The 17,404-nt window shown below is 35.9% G+C and overlaps 1 protein-coding gene across 1 annotated transcript; it reads right to left on the reverse strand.

Moving 5' to 3' along the window:
- Positions 1–4,749: 4,749 nt before the first annotated feature.
- On the reverse strand, positions 4,750–6,024 carry LOC149229953 (ricin B-like lectin R40G3). Its single transcript, XM_089375959.1, has 2 exons — positions 5,464–6,024; positions 4,750–5,354 (listed from the first exon to the last, which is right to left on the reverse strand). The coding sequence occupies exons 1-2, from the start codon at positions 5,941–5,943 to the stop codon at positions 4,995–4,997; spliced, it is 840 nt and encodes a 279-aa protein (XP_089232085.1). The 5' UTR covers positions 5,944–6,024; the 3' UTR covers positions 4,750–4,994.
- Positions 6,025–17,404: the final 11,380 nt, after the last annotated feature.

Below are 17,404 nucleotides of genomic sequence, written 5' to 3' on the forward strand. Positions count from 1 at the left end.
GGACATAGAAAGAGAGGGTGGTAATTCTTTGCAATTCCATACACCATCATTTCTACCGCGTTGGCCGAATGATTGCAAAGAAGTTGATCGAATAAGAAGATTTATTGAAAATGCATAATCTACAGATGCAGAGACATTAGAGTGGCCAGATATTGGGACATTTCGTGTGAACGAATACAATACAGAAGGGTTGCTAGACATGGCATTGTCAACTTTGTTCCCGACTAGAGATTTTGATTGGTTGCATCCACGTATTTACAACATTGAAATGCATGAATATGGTTTGCACCTGCTTACATATTATGATCAAAGATTTGGAATCCATCTTAGATTTCGGTGCTTTCTTTTGAATATGATTATGTAGCATCTTAGTCAGGGAATGACAACTTTTTTTTGAAGAAGGGTTTACATGAGAATGCACCTTCTACTGTTCAAGAATTGCGTGAATGACTTCGAGATTTGCCTATCAATAAATTGGCTGAAAAATTGATGCATTTTGGTTCGTCTCTTAGGGTACAAGAGCTTATTGGACAGTGTCATTTTGAGCTCACTGACATGATCAACTAGTTGGGTTGCCCTACTTTTTTTTACACTGACTGCAGATGACATAAAGTGGCCTGACTTTCATAACGTAATGCTTTTGAATATCCAATGCAGTGGTCAAAATGAGAATGGAGAAAAGTTTCTAATGTTATTCAATATCCACATATTGTTTCTAATTATATGCACCAAAGATTCGGTATTTTTTGTGAGGTTTCACTTCATAAATATCTTGGGGCGACAGATTTTTGGTAGATGTTTGTTCTTGTTCCTTTTATGTTATGTCGTTCAAAATATTTAGTATAATGTTTGTAATTGTTTTATATTTATATTTCTTTATTGCATATCTGTTTTTGTCAGATATGAAAGGAAACATAGAGACTCTGCACATATCCATCGGGTCCTTTGGTTGACTAGAGCTCCTGACCTGGAGAGAATGGATTGGTCGAACCCTTTGAGTGTTAATGAAGCAAAGCAATTTTTTGACAAGTATGTCACAACTTGGAATCCGTGCGATATACATCGTCGAAATGTGATGATCCCTAGAAGTGTTAATGATGATCCATGCCTCTTAAATACGCAACAATTTTTTTCTTGTAGCGTTCAAGAAGGTTATGAGAATTTGGTCAATCGAGTGGAGATACACATGAAATGTAGTGTAGATTTGTGTTTGAGGAAGAAGGGGTTGATCCTTTATGCTGGTATGATGCTCCATGGGAGCTTCGCATAGAGTCAAGATTGTATGTTGATGAGAAAGGGAAAAAAATATGAACCAACTTGAAATGATGATCGTTTAAATGTTCACAATGCAGATCTTTTAACTATGTGGCGAGCACATGTCGATTGTCAGCCAATTGTTTCTCGACATGCTGTGTTGAAATATATTGAAAAATATGCTTCAAAGGTGGAAGGAAGATATGAAAGTTATCATGATATGTTGACAAGTGTTTCTTCTCACAGTCCATGTAATGCTCCTACGCTGTCTACCTATAGAAGGTTCCTTGCTGAAATAATTGTTGAGCATGACATTGGAGCACAAGAGAGTTTCCATATGTTGTTAAAGTTGCCTCTTGTTGTTTGTAGTCGTAAATTATTCCCTTTGAACATTGGGAAAAAAGTTTACCAGAGGCTTATAGTACAATATGATATTTCTTGTGGGAAGTACTTTATTGAGATGTATCAAATGTGGCCCCACTCTTTGGACCATTTGTGCCTTATTGAAACAGAAAGATCATGGAGTTTTGATCTTGGGCATAGACATGAACAATGAAAACCACAAGAAGTCCATGTTGTTTTTCATGGTTGTCCACGTTTTTATGTTGTTCATGATGAAGTGTTGTTCATGACGAAGAGTTTGAAACATTTTGTTGGACAAAGTTGTTGTTGTACAAGCCATTTCACGACATTGCTTTGGATATTGGGGTCACAAGAGAAACAATCATTGAGAACTGGAGGAATTTCAGATATAATGAGTGGCATGTTGATCGAACTCCTTTGCAAAATGAGAATAAGGAAGAATATGTTGAGCCCGTTGCACATGAGGAAAATGTTGATTGGGATTTGGAAGAGGCAATTTTTTTCTCGAATAGTTTCCCCTAACCATGTGGAGAGTTCAGATCTCCAGACTCTTTGTAGAAGGGCCTTTGATACTCACCATAATTGGAAAGAAACATTGTTGTCAGATGAAATTATTGAATAAGCAATTCATTTTATAGAAAATGCAAATTCTTACAGTGTTATTAATATGAATTCTGCTAGGGAGACAATTCTCTTGCCTTCGTCTTTATCAGAGAAACAACGTGCTACATTTTAAATTGTGTTTCGCCACTTTGTTGATGCTTGAGATGATGATACATTATTAATGATTATTCAAGGAACTGTTGGAATGGGAAAATATGCTATTACTCATTGTATTTGTCATGCTCTTTCAGCTTCAAAAAATGGGTGAAAAACGTCCAATATTATTGCTTGCTCCAACTAGTTTAGTTGCTTTTAATATACATGGAAAAACAATACACTTTGTTTTGAAAATACCTATTAAAGATATGAAACCACTAAATGGTCAAGCTATAACAAGTTTCAAAGAAGAAATGTGGCACATTCGTTATATTTTAATTGATGAAATGAGGTTTGTTGGGCCAAGGTTGTTTACGCAAATAGATTCACATTTGTGAGAAGTCTTTCTAGAAAAGAAAAATTGTCCTTTTGGCGGAAGGTCCATTATTATTGTGGGTGATCTTAGCCTGCTTCCTCTAGTTAAGGGTACACCCCTGTATATAGGAAGAACAACTAGGAAAGTGTTGTGGGAAAGATTCAACATTGTTTTTACTTTGGATAAAATTTATAGGCAATAGGGAGATCATCCTAGGAAGACATCTTTTCGTAATCTTTTTACGAATATAAGAAATGTGTAGCCTTATTTGGAAGATTGGGATCTTCTTATGATGTGCATGGATAGTTGCTTAGATTGTTAAGAAAATGTTTTATTTGATTATTCAGTTCACTTGTTTGCAACGAATGATCTTGTTATTTTCCGCAATCACAAAATGCTCAAATCCTGGAATTGTCCAGTTGCAAGATGTGTTGTGGAATGTGGTAGGAGATTGGAGATTGTTGACAGTGATGATGATGTGTTGGATCGTGACGTCTTTTTGTGTCATGGTCAGCATGTCTTGCTTACGTGTAATTTGTGGGTGGAAGTCGGGTTGGTCAATGTTGTTGTTGGTTTTGTAGAAGATATCTTTTATTCACCTGGTACACAACTGCCTCAACTTCCACAGTTTTCTACAATTATTTTCAAGAAGTACATTGGTGTTCCATTTGAGATTGACTGGCCTAATGTTGTGCCCATAACACATTTTGTTAGAGGGAGCCTTAGACATATGCATTTAAAAATGGAATGGGGCTTGTCTATACACAAGTCACAAGGGATGACTTTGCGATGAGCCACTATAGATATTGGAGATAGAGAGAGGTAGGGTTTGACATTTACAACTATATCAAGAGTGAGATCGATTGATGGTTTACAGATTTCACCACCTTTTCCTTATCAGCATTATGCAAAAATGCAAAACAATGCTTATGTTACACGAAGGAAAAAAGAGGAGGAGCAATTGACGTCTATATAATTTTGAGGTTTTTTTATTATTATCAAAAACTTAGTTCACAGGTGTGGCAGAGTGGTTGATAATGCTATTGATGGTTTATTTTTTTTCCTACGATGATTTAGTTATTATTTTTGGTTTGTTTTTGTTAAAGTTCTCACATTGAATGCTTGGAAAAAAATCACATGCGTCTTAGGGTTCATATACCTTGGGTTTGTAATCTTTCTCCCTCGGGGTTAATATAATTCCTTGGGTTTATAATTCCTTGTGTTTTTAGTATTGACCCCTTTGCTTTATTATTTCTTATCATTTGTAATATTTATTGTATGGTTTATATATCTTCGTTTATATTATCATTCTTTTGGGTTTATTAATGTTACGGTTCATATTTGGAGGGTATAATATTGTTCGAATGTTTTGGTGTTTTTGCATGGCTTGGAAAAAAAAAATACTTCTATATAATTATTGTTGTTTCTTGCAATTTTTTAGATTGATAATTTCTTTGTCCTACTTTTTCATCATTTGAATATATTCGTTGATCGATAAACTCAGTAAATTGAGCATTTCGAAGATATTGCATGGGTCTTTGAGTTGTTGGTATTCTTATTGATATTGTTTGATTGGTTAAATTAAACCTGTCTATCTTTTCTCTTTTTTTAATGCTATTACATTAATGACCATTAAATTTTTTGTTTTTGTTTTTAAAGAAAATATAAAAAGATTTTATACCTTAATTTTATAATTATATTTGCTTGGATTTATAATACTTCTAGAGCTTCTATAATTAAACACGAAAGTTATATTATTAATAATAGTACTATATATATGAATATACATTTTAATACATTATATATAATTAAATTTATATAAAATATATAGACGATATTATATAATTAAATTTATATAAAATATATAGAAAATATTATATATTGATGTCTATTTATCAATGTGATATTTACCAACCACCTTTACCTTTATTAATGTGATTAGGCTAATAAACCATACAAACTCAGACTACTCAATTTGGAATACGTTAACATAATCCGATGCTGCTAACATAAACTTAAACAGTAGTATTAATGCAGAGAGGGGCAAGCAAGTTCAGTGATAGTATAAATTTTACAGTCTGAAATGGCTTTATTTATTTATGAGATGATAAAAAGGTACATAAACACACAGGCGTATGTGGGTCTATATTTTCTGATCTTACTACAATAATCAGCCATCCTATCCTTTCGTATCCATGTGGTAGCTGCTATGCTATGCTATGCATTGCATCATCTCCCACTCATGCCAGCCATGTTAATAGTAACATAGTATAATACTAGATATATTATATGCATGCAGCAATTAATAGCATGGAGAGAGCTTCCAGAGCTGGTTGTCCTGCTTGTTCCATTTCCACAGCACAGCGCGAGTGCCATCTCTGATGCCTCCGCTCCTCCTGTCGCTGTGGAATGCGTCCAAGTTGAGCCCAATGTTGTTGGCCATTCTTATTGTTCGATATCCATAACCCATGTCCTCACTCTCACTCCACAAAATGTTCTCATCATAATTGGAAGGGCCCTCGTACTGAGTGACCAGCACCTCCTGACTTTCAGCAATGGCATGGCGGAGAGCCTGACCAGTGGCTTTGTTCACCAGAGCGAATGCAGGATGACCCACTTGGTCCCTCACCTGGTTACTCCAGCTTTCATCCTTCACCCATTGCTGCATGCATACATACATATGTACATTGTATATATCAACAAATATCCATCAAGAAAATATATATATTAACAGAATCTATTCAGGCATTTAATGAATATGAGATTATTACCATTGTGGGATCATTGGGATTGTAGAAGAGCATGACGGCACTGCCATCTCTGATAGCCAAAGCGTAGTCAGGATTTGCTTTAGAGCACATCCTCACGATCTGGCCTTGTGGAATTATTCGCTGTCCGCTCATCATGCAGCCGCCTCCTGCATTATACTTGTTATAAGCTGCAGGACCTCCATATTCATTAACTCCATAGCCTCCTCCTGTTGCATTAAGACATGGGTCGCGAGGGGGATGTGGTGGCTGCTGCTGATAGCCACTCTGGTTCATCATGTAGCCTCCTCCTGCACTATACTTGTCAGAAGCAGCGGGGCCTCCATACTCGTTAAATCCATGGCCTCCTTCTGTTACATTTAGGCATGGGTCGCTAGGGGGACGTGACGGCTGCTGCTGATAGCCATAGCCTGAAATAGGCGGGGACTCGTAAACCCTCTGGTTCCTCTCTTGGCATGAATCGTACTCCCCATAGTATGCCATGGATTGATTGATTCACAGTATGCCAAACGCTAAATACTCTTGAAATAAACACAAATTACTAAACGAGATGATGGTGGTGGTTCTATATTGTTATGGAATGGCCTTATATACACAACGGTTGATTGGAGAATATGTGTATGTGGACAATATTCACGATGGAATGGAATAACAGCATATTTTTAGAAGTGACATCAATCGATTTAAGGAATTAATGCATTACAATTAAATGATGCATATGCTATCTTTATCTGCAGCCGCCTTTTTTATATTCTTGGGCCTTGGCTCTCATTTTTCCACGTGCATGCTTGACTTCACTTTCCAAGTGTCCTTTAAAGTTTACAACACTAATATTTATCCTTCGACTCATTTAGAGGAATTACACATTCGATTCGAGGAGGTGATAGCGGATAGCTATCATGTTGATCTATTAATGTAATCTTGGAGTGACGATGCCCGTGATCTTTTTTTGTTTTTCCCTTCGATCGTAACTACATTCAGGGAATACCATGCTTTATAAGTTCTCGCGACGACACCTGTAAAGTAATATGTTTTGGTAGGTGTAAACGACAAATAAGATGTGAGTCACTTATCATGATCGGAGAGGATTTTCCACATCACTAAATAAAGTTATAGATCCCAATTATGCTATTCAATCTTCACACAATACAGGGAGTGGTGTTTGTTGTTGAAGGCATGAGACAGTGCACTTTGCTTTTGCTTATATCCCTCTCAAAACTAGCGTGTATCCATCGTAATTCACGAAAGCCGGTTGGATTCTTCCCACCCACCTCAAAAAGTGTATGAAATTATATTATATTCTTAAAACTATCAAACATGAAAATCTATTAGGTTATTTAAAAGTAAAGTATATATATATATATGATTTTCATATTTGATATTTTAAAAATCAAATATACTTTCATATATATATAGATTTCAACAAATTAACAATATATTCATAATATTATTTAAATTTATAATTTTTTGTATCAGTTTGGATGGGTGTGGGATTTGGTTAATAAGGCAACCATTTTGGTTATGTTAAACTAGCATTTGCATTTAATGTTGCAAAGGAAACGTCGTAAGGCATAGTGTGTGGAAGAATATTGAAATGTGAATCGGTTTTTTTGAAAGCAAGGATCGATGATAATGAGTTTGAATTGAGGAAGCCATGCCGAAAACCCTATTCGGGGGTTAAAGTGGCTATGAAATTGAATAAAAGTAGTCATACATATCCATTGAACTTGTTTAGATACCTTAAAGATTGCCTAGTTGAAGGTGAAGTTAAACAAATGAATTCATGCGAACAACAACTGGGTATCCATATCGATATACAAAATTTTAAGGAGAGGTATGTTAATCTTTTCAAACAACATTCTAATGTATTTGCCTAGAAATATGAAGACCTTAAACCATGTCACATTGTGATGAATTGAATCCCTGCCAGGATATATTCCTTATGACGCAGAGAAGCTACAGGTGGTTGATAAGGAGGTGAAAACAAATGCTTGGGCTCATGAAGGAGCTCTGTATTGTCCTCCAGCCCACACTGTTCCTATGCCTATTATATTCCATGGCAACATCGTACACAGAGACATCTCTTGCTCATATCTCCATTGGTACTGCCCAAAAAAACAGAGGAGAAGGAGAAGATTAAAGCAAAAGATATAACTTTTAGACAATGATTTTGAAGCTCTTCCAACTTTGGAACCAAATGAATGCAGATTTCCTTTGGACCTCATGTGGAAGAGAAATATTAGTAGTTGAAGATATGGAGCTCTAATGTAAGGACACAATTACTTATCATAAAATTATGCAGTTGAAGGAGATCCGTATTGTCCTCCAGATGTTAATCTTTTCAAACAACATTCTAATGTATTTGGCTAGAAATATGAAGACCTTAAACCATATCACATTGTTATGAACTGAATCCCTTCCAGGATATATTCCTAGAAATATGGCATGGTATTAGGAAAACAAATAAAAGGCATAGTGTGTGGAAGAATATTGAAATGTGAATGGGCTTTTTTGAAAGCAAGGGTCGATGATAATGAGTTTGAATTGAGGAAGCCATGCCGAAAACCCTATTCGGGGGTTAAAGTGGCTATGAAATGGAATAAAAGTAGTCATACATATCCATTGAACTTGTTTATATACCTTAAAGATTGCCTAGTTGAAGGTGAAGTTAAACAAATGAATTCATGCGAACAACAACTAGGTATCCATATCGATATACAAAATTTTAAGGAGAGGTATGTTAATCTTTTCAAACAACATTCTAATGTATTTGCCTAGAAATATGAAGACCTTAAACCATGTCACATTGTGATGAACTGAATCCCTGCCAGGATATATTCCTTATGATGAATAGAAGCTATAAGTGGTTGATAAGGAGGTGAAAACAAATGCTTGGGCTCATGAAGGAGCTCTGTATTGTCCTCCAGCCCACACTGTTCCTATGCCTATTATATTCCATGGCAACATCGTACACAGAGACATCTCTTGCTCATATCTCCATTGGTACTGCCCAACAAAACAGAGGAGAAGGAGAAGATTAAAATAGAAGATATAGCTTTTAGACAATGATTTTGAAGCTCTTCCAACTTTGGAACCAAATGAACGCAAATTTCCTTTGGACCTCATGTGGAAGAGCAATATTAGTAGTTGAAGATATGGAGCTTGAATGTAAGGACACAATTACTTATCATAAAATTATGCAGTTGAAGGAGATCTGTATTGTCCTCCAGATGTTAATCTTTTCAAACAACATTCTAATGTATTTGCCTAGAAATATGAAGACCTTAAACCATATCACATTGTTATGAACTGAATCCCTGCCAGGATATATTCCTAGAAATATGGCATGGTATTAGGAAAACAAATAAAAGGCATAGTGTGTGGAAGAATATTGAAATGTGAATGGGCTTTTTTGAAAGCAAGGGTCGATGATAATGAGTTTGAATTGAGGAAGCCATGTCGAAAACCCTATTCGGGGGTTAAAGTGGCTATGAAATGGAATAAAAGTAGTCATACATGTCCATTTAACTTGTTTAGATACCTTAAAGATTTCCTAGTTGAAGGTGAAGTTAAACAAATGAATTCACGTGAACAACAACTAGGTATCCATATCGATATACAAAATTTTAAGGAGAGGTATGTTAATCTATTCAAACAACATTCTAATGTATTTGCCTAGAAATATGAAGACCTTAAACCATTTCACATTGTGATGAACTGAATCCCTGCCAGGATATATTTCTTATGACGCAGAGAAGCTATAGGTGGTTGATAAGGAGGTGAAAACAAATGCTTGGGCTCATGAAGGAGCTCTGTATTGTCCTCCAGCCCACACTGTTCCTATGCCTATTATATTCCATTGCAGCATCGTACACAGAGACATCTCTTGCTCATATCTCCATTGGTACTGCCCAACAAAACAGAGGAGAACGAGAAGATTAAAACAAAAGATATAGCTTTTAGACAATGATTTTGAAGCTCTTCCATCTTTGGAACCAAATGAACGCAGATTTCCTTTAGACCTCATGTGGAACAACAATATTAGTAGTTGAAGATATGGAGCTCGAATGTAAGGACACAATTACTTATCATAAAATTATGCAGTTGAAGGAGATCTGTATTGTCCTCCAGATGTTAATCTTTTCAAACAACATTCTAATGTATTTGCCTAGAAATATGAAGACCTTAAACCATATCACATTGTTATGAACTGAATCCCTGCCAAGATATATTCCTAGAAATATGGCATGGTATTAGGAAAACAAATAAAAGGCATAATGTGTGGAAGAATATTGAAATGTGAATGGGCTTTTTTGAAAGCAAGGGTCGATGATAATGAGTTTGAATTGAGGAAGCCATGCCGAAAACCCTATTCAGGGGTTAAAGTGGCTATGAAATGGAATAAAAGTAGTCATACATATCCATTGAACTTGTTTAGATACCTTAAAGATTGCCTAGTTGAAGGTGAAGTTAAACAAATGAATTCACGCAAACAACAACTAGGTATCCATATCGATATACAAAATTTTAAGGAGAGGTATGTTAATCTTTTCAAACAACATTCTAATGTATTTGCCTAGAAATATGAAGACCTTAAACCATGTCACATTGTGATGAACTGAATCCCTGCCAGGATATATTCCTTATGACGCAGAGAAGCTATAGGTGGTTGATAAGGAGGTGAAAACAAATGCTTGGGCTCATGAAGGAGCTCTGTATTGTCCTCCAGCCCACACTTTTCCTATGCCTACTATATTCCATTGCAACATCGTACACAGAGACATCTCTTGCTCATATCTCCATTGGTACTGCCCAGCAAAACAGAGGAGAAGGAGAAGATTAAAACAGAAAATAGAACTTTTAGACAATGATTTTGAAGCTCTTCCAACTTTGGAACCAATTGAACGTAGATTTCCTTTGGACCTCATGTGGAAGAGCAATATTAGTAGTTGAAGATATGGAGCTCGAATGTAAGGACACAATTACTTATCATAAAATTATGCAGTTGAAGGAGATCTGTATTGTCCTCCAGATGTTAATCTTTTCAAACAACATTCTAATGTATTTGCCTAGAAATATGAAGACCTTAAACCATATCACATTGTTATGAGTTGATTCCCTGCCAGGATATATTCCTAGAAATATGGCATGGTATTAGGAAAACAAATAAAAGGCATAGTGTGTGGAAGAATATTGAAATGTAAATGGGCTTTTTTGAAAGCAAGGATTGATGATAATGAGTTTGAATTGAGGAAGCCATGCCGAAAGCCCTGATCAGGGATTAAAGTGGCTATGAAGTGGAATAAAAGTAGTCATACATATCCATTGAACTTGTTTAGATACCTTAAAGATTGCCTAGTTGAAGGTGAAGTTAAACAAATTAATTCACGCAAACAACAACTAGGTATCCATATCGATATACAAAATTTTAAGGAGGTATGTTAATCCTTTCAAACAACATTCTAATGTATTTGCCTAGAAATATGAAGACCTTAAACCATGTCACATTGTGATGAACTGAATCCCTGCCAGGATATATTCCTTATGACGCAGAGAAGCTACAGGTGGTTGATAAGGAGGTGAAAACAAATGCTTGGGCTCATGAAGGAGCTCTGTATTGTCCTCCAGCCCACACTGTTCCTATGCCTATTATATTCCATGGCAACATCGTACACAGAGACATCTCTTGCTCATATCTCCATTGGTACTGCCCAACAAAACAGAGGAGAAGGAGAAGATTAAAACAAAAGATATAGCTTTTAGACAATGATTTTGAAGCTCTTCCAACTTTGGAACCAAATGAACATAGATTTCCTTTGGACCTCATGTGGAAGAGCAATATTAGTAGTTGAAGATATGGAGCTCGAATGTAAGGACACAATTACTTATCATAAAATTATGCAGTTGAAGGAGATCTGTATTGTCCTCCAGATGTTAATCTTTTCAAACAACATTCTAATGTATTTGCCTAGAAATATGAAGACCTTAAACCATATCACATTGTTATGAACTAAATCCCTGCCAGGATATATTCCTAGAAATATGGCATGGTATTAGGAAAACAAATAAAAGGCATAGTGTGTGGAAGAAAATTGAAATGTGAATGGGATTTTTTGAAAGCAAGGGTCGATGATAATGAGTTTGAATTGAGGAAGCCATGCCGAAAACCCTATTCGGGGGTTAAAGTGGCTATGAAGTGGAATATAAGTAGTCATACATATCCATTGAACTTGTTTAGATACCTTAAAGATTGCCTAGTTGAAGGTGAAGTTAAAAAAATGAATTCATGTGAACAACAGTTGGGTATCCATATTGATATACAAAATTTTAAGAAGAGGTATGTTAATCTTTTCAAACAACATTCTAATGTATTTGCCTAGAAATATGAAGACCTTAAACCATGTCACATTGTGATGAACTGAATCCCTGCCAGGATATATTCCTTATGACACAGAGAAGCTACAGGTGGTTGATAAGCAGGTGAAAACAAATGCTTTGGCTCATGAAGGAGCTTTGTATTGTCCTCCAGCCCACACTGTTCCTATGTCTATTATATTCCATGGCAACATCGTACACAGAGACATCTCTTGCTCATATCTCCATTGGTACTGCCCAACGAAACAGAGGAGAAGGAGAAGATTAAAACATAAGATATAGCTTTTAGACAATGATTTTGAAGCTCTTCCAACTTTGGAACCAAATGAACGCAGATTTCCTTTGGACCTCATGTGGAAGAGTAATATTAGTAGTTGAAGATATGGAGCTCGAATGTAAGGACACAATTACTTATACTAATTGTTAAATGGGGGAATTTAGTTGTTTCATACATTGTTTTTATGATCCTTGCAAAACCAAATCCAGTGGAGAAATCAAACAATGTGCGAAGATACAGTTTGTTGTATTTATCATAAGCCTCAATGTTCAATTCAAACTCTGGTGTGATATGAAGACCTTAAACCATATCACATTGTTATCTGAAACTCTATTTTCAGCTAGTATGGTAATATTGACTAACTCTGCCTGTGTCACAAATCATATAAAAATGGATTTCAGTTAGCTCCGTGGTCCTTGGAGAATAATAATATATACAACTTTCATCCATCATGGCCTCTCAACAGTCCAATTACTTAGCTAATTGCAGACCTATCTTGAAGCATTCTATATGATGCCACTTTTATTACAGGGATGCAGAAATTAGATTTTAGAATGGGAATTGTGCTTCAGCGTTATTTTCATTCAAGCGGCATTTGTGCCAGTTATGTCTTTTGGACAATTATGGTTATTCTAAATGGTAATGCTATGTGAAGTAGTATGTGCTAGCATTTTTATTTTTATGATGAAAGCTGCATATTATGTCAGTTTAAACAAGCATAATCTGATTTTCATGCTACACTGCAATTTTTTTTATAAGCATTGAATTGTTTTTTTACGAAGTATCTAGAAGTCTGAATGCCCTAAAGAATTGGAGTCAGCAGACAGGAGGGGTCCAATACATGTCAATCTGATCAGGAGGGATGAAGACTGTCCTGTATGTTTTCATTCCATTGCCCAATTCATGGCGTGCTATTTTTCTAATGTTATGGTGTTCATGCATGTGTTGTTATACTAATTGTGAAATGGGGGAATTTAGTTGTTTCATACATTATTTTTATGACATTTAAACTCGATAAAGATCAAATCACTGTCCTAGATATATTGTCTGTGTGTCAAATGTCAGTGACTTTGTAGCTGTTGAATTTTTTTTCTATTTGCTTAGGTGGTCCAATGCATGTTCTGAATGTAGGGAAGTCTGAAATTCTGTTGACTATCATTCAATGTGCTTAGGAAGTTCTGCTGTTGGAAAGTTTGATTGGGCTGCATTGAATTAAGCAAGGCTGAAACATTATTGTTGACATTGTAGCTGTAGTTGTTCTGCATGTTGTTGAATCTCTTTGCAGGTTTCGTTTCATCGTGCCCATACGCTAAGGAGAGGATCCTCTTGAGAGAATTGAATTTTTTGTCATTCTCCACTGCTAATTTTTCTTGTTTTGGGACAACTTCATATCGGCAATCGCTATTGTTGTCATTTTTATTGCTGAAATTGTTGTGAGAGAGGTTGGAGGACTGGACTTGAGGTAGTCTGATGCTGTTTCCATTGCCATCCATGGCTTCATCGTTTAAAAAACCATCTATGAAAGGATCATCGCTCTCCAACAACCCACTAAAAGAGGCAATTTTGGGCAGTTGCAGTTTGTTTTGCTGATCAAGATCAGGAAAAGAAGCCATCACTTCATTTACACTTGGTGATTCATCTCGTTCTACCCCTTGTACTCTCTGAGAATGACCATTTTTCTTGTAAATTCGGCACAGCACCCAATCATCAAGCTGGAGAATAGAAGTACCATCAAAATCAACAATACCAATTTTAGTTGAATGAATCAATTCCTATTCATAAAGAATCAAAGCACGAGAATTGTGAAAGGAAAATCATTCATATTGATCAATATTCAAGAAGACATCACTTTGTAGGGTGTGTTATTTGTATTTACACAATTGATTTTTTTATTCAATCAACTATGCTATTCTCTGTGCTTTTGCTGGGTTCCTTCATCACCACCATCATTGGGAAATTCATTTCCCTCTTGAAGTATGAAATGAGTAGCAATTCCCAATTGATCTCACACTACCACCACAAAGAAGTTAGCAATCCTGATATACAAATCGAACCAGCCATCCTATCAAGCAATCCATGTAGTTCTGAATCTATAGCTTTGATAACCCAAAAGTCAAATCTTTTATATTTAATATGCACATAATTTTTCACATTAATATGTCTGGATCTCATTCTAAAATCTTTACAGACCTGATACAGAGGTAAACCAGATTTTTCATAATACGACAAGCAATATTAGCAAGTCTTGGAGTCTCTCTTATGTAATGTCTCCTCCTTATTTGATAGAGTTGAAGTTGTATGAGCATCGACTGCACTGAAGGGATCATCCAATAGATAAATGTCAGCATCGTTATATACTGCTCTAGCCAACTGAATCCTCTGTTTTTTTCCTCCACTCATATTCAATCTCTCTCCCCAATCTTCGTCATATCTCCATGAGCAAAACTCTCTATATCCTTGTCTAATACACAAACTTTTATTGCCTTCTTGTATTGAATTTTGTCTATTGGTTTCCCATAAAGTATGTTATCTCTAACAGTACCACTCTAAATCCAAGCTGTTTGTGCCATGTAGGCAACATTTCCATATACTTCAACCTGCACGTAGTCCAATCAAAATGTTTATGGAAGAATTTATGTATATAGAAAGCAAAAAAAACTGCATCTACAATCTTGCTGAACTATGAAATGGTTACTTTTGCTCAAGAAGAGTAGTTAATGTTCAACTTACATCTCCTGAAATTTTTGGGATTTCTCCAAGAATTGTATATAGCAGAGCAGATTTCCCTGATCCCACTGAGCCACAAATTGCTACCTTTTCTCTAGTTTTAATGTGCAGATTTATTCCCTTCAATGTTGGCTTTGTCAATGAAGATTCTGGATCCCAGCTGAGTATGGCTTGATGAATTTCGATGGTATACTAGGATCCGGAAAGTGCTTTCCTCACAACAGAATTTTGTCTCAGCTCATCATATTGTAAGAACTTGTCCAGAAGATCTAAGGAGACTTTAACTTAAATTAATATAGCCAAAACTTCAGGTAGCATTCTCACTGGATCTTGTATCACATGGAATGTTGCAAGCACTGTAAATATGGTTGTGGCAGTTAACGGTGGATCCCCTATGATAGCACACCCGACAAAAACTATAGATGCAGTAATGATGGGTGACATCCAGTAGAGTATGGTACCATATGTTCTATTAAACTGTGTTGAAGACAACCATTTGAACTCCACAGCTCGGAGATTTTCTATCAGCTCTTTAAATTTTTCTTCCCATGCTTGTAGTTTGATTATTTTCATACTATTAAGAATTTCAGATGTTATTCTGAGTCTTTCATCCTGTGCAGTCATGAACACAGCTTGGCACTTCTGGAGGGTTTTGGCTTGGAAATTTGAGTTGTAACTTAAATTTGTAACATTATTCAATCATCATTCTACATCATTTTAATTTGATATTTCAACTAGTACTTAATGTTTACATTAGTGTTGGTACGATGTCTAAAGATATCTGCTTTTAATGATAGTTATTGGTGCTATATGAGAATCACTAGAAATTTATGTGGATCATTCAAAATTTGGAGTCATTTATAAATTCCTGTCAGTTAACAGACTTCATGTTAAGATAAATTTTAGGTTACATGGTTACACATTTTCTGTTAGTTAATGAAGCTTTCTATAAAGCCTAGTTATCTGACATGAAGATTACTGATGCTAAAGCAGGATAATCAACTATAAAAATGGTTCTTAGGCATTAGTGTAGAGGGCTTTTCAGAGCCATATTATTGCAGGTAGCATGTTAACAAAAAAAAAAAAATTGAAGCAGCAACCATACTTCCCTTAGAGTTGACCTGAGTTGGCATCCCTATGTTCTCATGAAGCTTTCAGTTTTGTGTGCTGTGTATTTTGAGTATCCAGTTGCTATTGCCAATAACTACTATAGACTTGATTCTGCAATTAGTCCTCTAGAATCAGTTATCAAATGTATTGCTGAATATTGCTGGAATTTCTACTATTATTACTGCATTGTTGTCGCTGGTGCTGAGTTTATTTCTCATGTTTTTTTTGTTGTTTACTATTGTTAGGACCCCATTAGCTTCAGATTATAGATAATAGTATCTAGGTAATGGTTTTATACTATGAGTCTCTTATGATTTTGGAAATAAAAACATATCTCAATTTTGGTTCATAACAGGGATGAATACCAACTATGGCTTCATTCTAAGTTACTCATGGGAGGATAATTGGAGGACATAAATTACACTATCAAGGACTCACTTGAATACGACAAGGGACACCATGGAACAAATGAACCAAGCCCTGTGTATAATGATTATAGCAATTGATAGAAGGATACAGGCAGGCAAGAGTAGTGTTGAAGGTCAGCAAATACCCCAAGACTACAAAAGGGGTGTTGAATCCCAAGACTACAAAAGTGGGGAGTGAATACAAATGTGTGGAGTACTAAAAAGGTATGTTTTTAATGATCATTTTAGTGGCTTTTCAATGGGACTTATGAATCTTTCACATCATGAATGAGGAAAACAATAGTGAATTGTGGTAGAATACGTGGAAGTAGTATGCAAAGATTTATCCGCTGATAATTGTCATTTTCCTGTGCAGGAAAGGGTAGAAACGAGGAGTTGTTGTTCCAAAGAAGAAGATAAGAACAGGGTAACTGCTGTCCCTTTGACGAAGGACCGAGTGCAGACAAGGCAAAGCAAGCTGAAGCAAACCAGTCCGGAAAAGGAGGAAAAGGCACCAGCTCGACGGAGGAGAAAGAAGTGATTAGGGATTAACAGTTTTGCGAATCCCTCAGGATCTTCGATCCTGAGGGATCGCTGCTTTATTTATCTTACCACTTAGACATCTCTGTCGTTATCCTTATATAAAGGGGCGGCACTGTTAGTCTGGAAGGAGAGGTTTTTATGTAACTTTTTGTTAAAGACTTAACTTTGATCATCGAGTCTCGTTGAACTTGGCTCATTGTACTTTCTGTTTTATGTATTAATATCAACTTGGTGATTACCTCATCTTCGCGTCTGGATTAGCTTAAAGCGGTGTACCCTTGAGGCTAAGGGCCCGGCCCCGGAGGACACTTGCTTCTGTATCACTACGATTTGATTTCTGCGTGGTTTGCTTATCGTCACTAGTTGGTAATCTGATATGCTTTATAAGTTACATTACATGCTCTGCTAAGATTCATTCATTAATGTTCTTTCCATTGACTCTGCATTATATTATCAATACTTTCAGAGTGGATGAAATCCTATTGGATTTAACTGAACAGTGTTA

The sequence above is a fragment of the Pinus tabuliformis genome, chromosome J, assembly GCF_031772625.1.
Source record: "Pinus tabuliformis cultivar Carrire ecotype Pingquan chromosome J, CPIR1, whole genome shotgun sequence".
In the NCBI taxonomy this organism is placed as follows: Eukaryota; Viridiplantae; Streptophyta; class Pinopsida; order Pinales; family Pinaceae; genus Pinus; species Pinus tabuliformis.

Excerpts from the sequence above, each read along its gene's own strand:
- LOC149229953 (XM_089375959.1), bottom strand. The coding sequence starts at position 5,943 with ATGGCATACTATGGGGAGTACGATTCATGCCAAGAGAGGAACCAGAGG. Across the intron at positions 5,355-5,463 it reads ATCCCAATGATCCCACAATG|CAATGGGTGAAGGATGAAAG; the intron begins GTAATAATCTCA and ends GTATGCATGCAG.